The sequence below is a fragment of the Juglans microcarpa x Juglans regia genome, chromosome 2D (assembly GCF_004785595.1).
Source record: "Juglans microcarpa x Juglans regia isolate MS1-56 chromosome 2D, Jm3101_v1.0, whole genome shotgun sequence".
NCBI classification, from domain to species: Eukaryota; Viridiplantae; Streptophyta; class Magnoliopsida; order Fagales; family Juglandaceae; genus Juglans; species Juglans microcarpa x Juglans regia.
The window spans coordinates 23,669,555-23,673,294 of NC_054596.1; the positions used below are offsets into that span (position 1 = coordinate 23,669,555).

The 3,740-nt window shown below is 36.3% G+C and overlaps 1 protein-coding gene across 1 annotated transcript; it reads right to left on the bottom strand.

Annotated features, from left to right (window-relative positions):
- Nucleotides 1-2,722: 2,722 nt before the first annotated feature.
- Nucleotides 2,723-3,523, bottom strand: LOC121249383 (pentatricopeptide repeat-containing protein At2g34400-like). Its single transcript, XM_041148089.1, has one exon. It carries the CDS (start codon nucleotides 3,521-3,523, stop codon nucleotides 2,723-2,725), a length of 801 nt encoding a protein of 266 aa, XP_041004023.1.
- Nucleotides 3,524-3,740: the final 217 nt, after the last annotated feature.

A 3,740-nucleotide genomic window follows, 5' to 3' on the forward strand; every position in this document is an offset into this window, starting at 1 on the left:
CGAGCTGAACCCAGAGAGCCATCCTCGGAAGTTTGGAACGATTCCGTCTGTGGTTGCTGCCGTGGACTGAAGAACTGGTTGTTGCGGTCGCCGTTCGTCACACATTCCGGATCTGAGCCGCCGTCGACGTGGGTCTGCTCTTGATTTCCAAATCTGCTTCTTCCACTGTCATGTTGAGTATTTCTTTTTCTTCTTTTTGATTTGATTTTCTGTTGTTCTTCACCCTGCACAAAACTTCTCCTTTTTGCAAGTATGAAGCCAGAAAGAAACTAAAAAAAAAAAAAAAGGATCATAGTGAGGCATTTGGAGTATAATATCGTAGCATACTGTAGTTTGAGTGAATGATGGCCTGTAATGAAAAAAAATCATTAAATCTCTTTACATAGAATGAGGTAAAAGTGATTCAGCTGTACAATGACAATCTCAAGCAATTGTATGGTACCGAAAAAGTTATCAAGTCCCCATTGTCATGATGTTCCCAATCTTAACGATGTTCCCATTGTCATGAAGACAATAACAGTTATCAAGTCCAGGGAAATAAAAGTAAGAGGCTGACATGTTTTAGTGATTGTGTATTTATAAATAATACCTGTGAATTCGTACTTAGGGATTAAGTTTAAGAAATCCTTGCATAAAAAAGGATTGAACTTTAAGAAACAATTATACGATCGAACTCAAAATCACCCATCCGGCAATGCAACAATTAGCTGGTGTGTCAATCTCATAAGCCTTCATCCCCAAAATATTATAGGGTCAATGGCCATGGATGCCATTTGCTTTAGGCTCATCCATCTCTTTGCATCATATGGAGAACTTGTAGTTAGAACTTTATAGCATACATTTTTTAAGAAAATCAATTTATTTTGCTAATAATGGAATTCATTGCACATGCTAATTGTTCATGTAAGATGGTAGTTAACTTGTTTGGATCATTTACACTTATGCCTCTAACCTTTGTTTTCCCAAGCATGATCAATTTTGTTAAACGCATCAGTTTGGTATCTAAAGACTGCAACGCGTATTGGAAATTTATTATCATCGTAGCTGCACTTTTAAGTTATTTTGTTTGACTCAAGTGAGTTGCATTATAGGGCCTGAAAGACTCAAACTCACCTTGGTCATCATTGGATGCTATAACATTTTTTTGATAAGGAATGCTATAGTCTTTTATTGAAGTTCTTTGGATATGTTGGATTAGAGTTGTGGTTTTCTATGGTTAAGCATTGTTGATCCCAGAAATTACAATGTCTCAGTGATTGAATTTTGAAGGTTGTATGTTCCCTCTCACAAACAAGGTTGGAAGCCATGTGATTTATAAGTTTACACTCAACTGGAGGTCCCTTCTGTTGCTCAGAAGTGTTATTTAAATATTGTAGTAGACTAGTACCTCTGTTTTATTTGAAGTACCAACGAATAATATGGAATCTGAGAGTTCTACTTGTTTGGATCATTTACAACCTAGAGAATTTGGGCTAGGTGAATCACAACCACTGCAATGATATGATTCATTGGGTATGTTATTAAATAATACTAACATTTAATATTGTTACAATTGATATTTTTAGTTGTAATATTGGAAACTGACTTGATCCATGTTGTATGTTTTGTAGGGCAGACTTGATAGTGCATCTCTCTGTTTGTGCAGCCAATTTATTCGTGTATTGGGAATACATTTGTTGGTATTTGTGTATTGGGAAGCCATTTGTTGTGGGAAGACATTTGTTGGTATTTGTGTATTGGGAAGCCATTTGTTGGTATTCTGTGTATTGGGAAGCCATTTGTTGATATTTGTGTGTTGGGAAGCCATTTATTGTGGGAAGACCTTTGTTGGTATTTGTGTATTGGAAAATTTTTTGGTATTTTGTGTATTGGGAATCCATTTGTTGCTATTTATGTGTTGGGAAGCCATTTGTTGGTATTTTGTGTATTAGGAAGCCATTTGTTGCTATTTGTGTATTGGCAGGTCTAATGTTGCTATTTGTGTACATCAAAACGATAGTCTATTATGTTTCTTTATGAATATTGTCGTTGTTCCTTAGGAAATAATGCATGCTGTCAATGAGGGTTTTAAAATGAAGTTAGGGATGTTGGTTACGAGCTGGATGATGACGCATTATTTGTTAGTGAAAATGAAGTTCACTTTGTTCGAGCCTATTTTTTAGGGTTGTAGTTGCTGTACAAGACAACTCCCAAGGAATGCAGCTTTTTTAAAAAGAATCTTCTTCATTTCATGCACAAATATCTTAATTTAACTTAAAACTGATAGGATCAGTTTAATTAATTAAAACATGCTAAGCTTAGTTTAAAACCCATCAACAAGGGAGATTAAAACATGAATGCATCCAGGTCCGATAGCATGCATGCTGCGCACTAGAGATTCTAAAACCCATCAACAAGAAAGATTTAAACTAAATCTGGGTTTTACTATCTATATAAATTAGAAAACAAGATACATTAACCTGCTCAATACATTAATATTTGGTCAATACATTAACCTGCACTTGGGTTTTTACATCAACAATAAACTGCTCAATATGTACATCAACAATAACCTGCTTCTCAACAACCAATATCCAAAATTTTTTGTTTTACAAACTGCTCAATGGACACAGTGAAACAACAAACTGCTCATATTAATCTGCTTCTCAACAACCAATATCCAATCATCACTATTTTACAAAAATGCTCAATGGCCAAAGTCAAACAATAAACTGCTCAATCATCACTGTTTTACAATTTCTACATCAACTACATAGTCCAATACAAAACCAAAACTCCAATACAATTTCTGGAACTTGTGGAAAAGATCAATGGCGTCTCTTTCTTTTCCTTGTTGAGCATAGCCTCCCATTAATGCAGTCCAAGCCTGCAACTGTGGCTTGTCCACCTCCAAAAATGCCCGATGACTAGAGTGTAATTCTCCACACTTGGCATAAAGATTTATCAATGCTGTCATAACGAAGTTGTCTAATCCAAGCGCACACTTGATGACAAGGGAATGCAATTGCATCCCAACCTTCAAGTTCTCAAGCACATCACAAGCTCCCAACATACTTGCACAAGAAAATTCCCAAACCTCTACTCCTTCCTTCTGTGATTGCATGAAAATCTTTAACCCCTCCAGATTTTCCCCACATTGACAATAACAGGCAAGTATCGAAGTCCAAGAAACTAAATCCGGCTTCAAAGTTGCATCAAACACAAGCCGTGTAGAGTTCAACAAACCACATTTCCCATACATATTGATCAAGCAATTACTGACTCGGACATCCGACTCTTGCTCATGTCTATAAATCCTTCCATGAATCTCCTTACCAGCTCGCGTGTCACCTATACTAGCACAAGCAGATATGGCTCCAACATATGTATAAGGATTTGGATTGAAACCATCAATAACCATTAATCTGAAACAATTTAAAGCTTCTTCTTCGAAACCAGTTTGAGAATACCCAGATATCAAAGCAGTCCAAGAAATAAGGTTCCTTTCAGGCGTTGCATCAAACACTTTGCGAGCATCATCCATACGAGCGGAACCCAGATGTGATAATCTTTCCATGGATTGCTCTGCCTTTGGGGATACATCTGGTGTCGCAAAAAAGGAGCAGAAGACGACCAAAAATCATCTTGAGGGAGTTTGAAAACTATGGAAAGGTGGCTGATAAATGAATTCGAGGACATCTTTAAATATCGATAAGAAGCTTTATATTAAGTAGAACCCAAAAAAAGAAAAAAAATAAAAA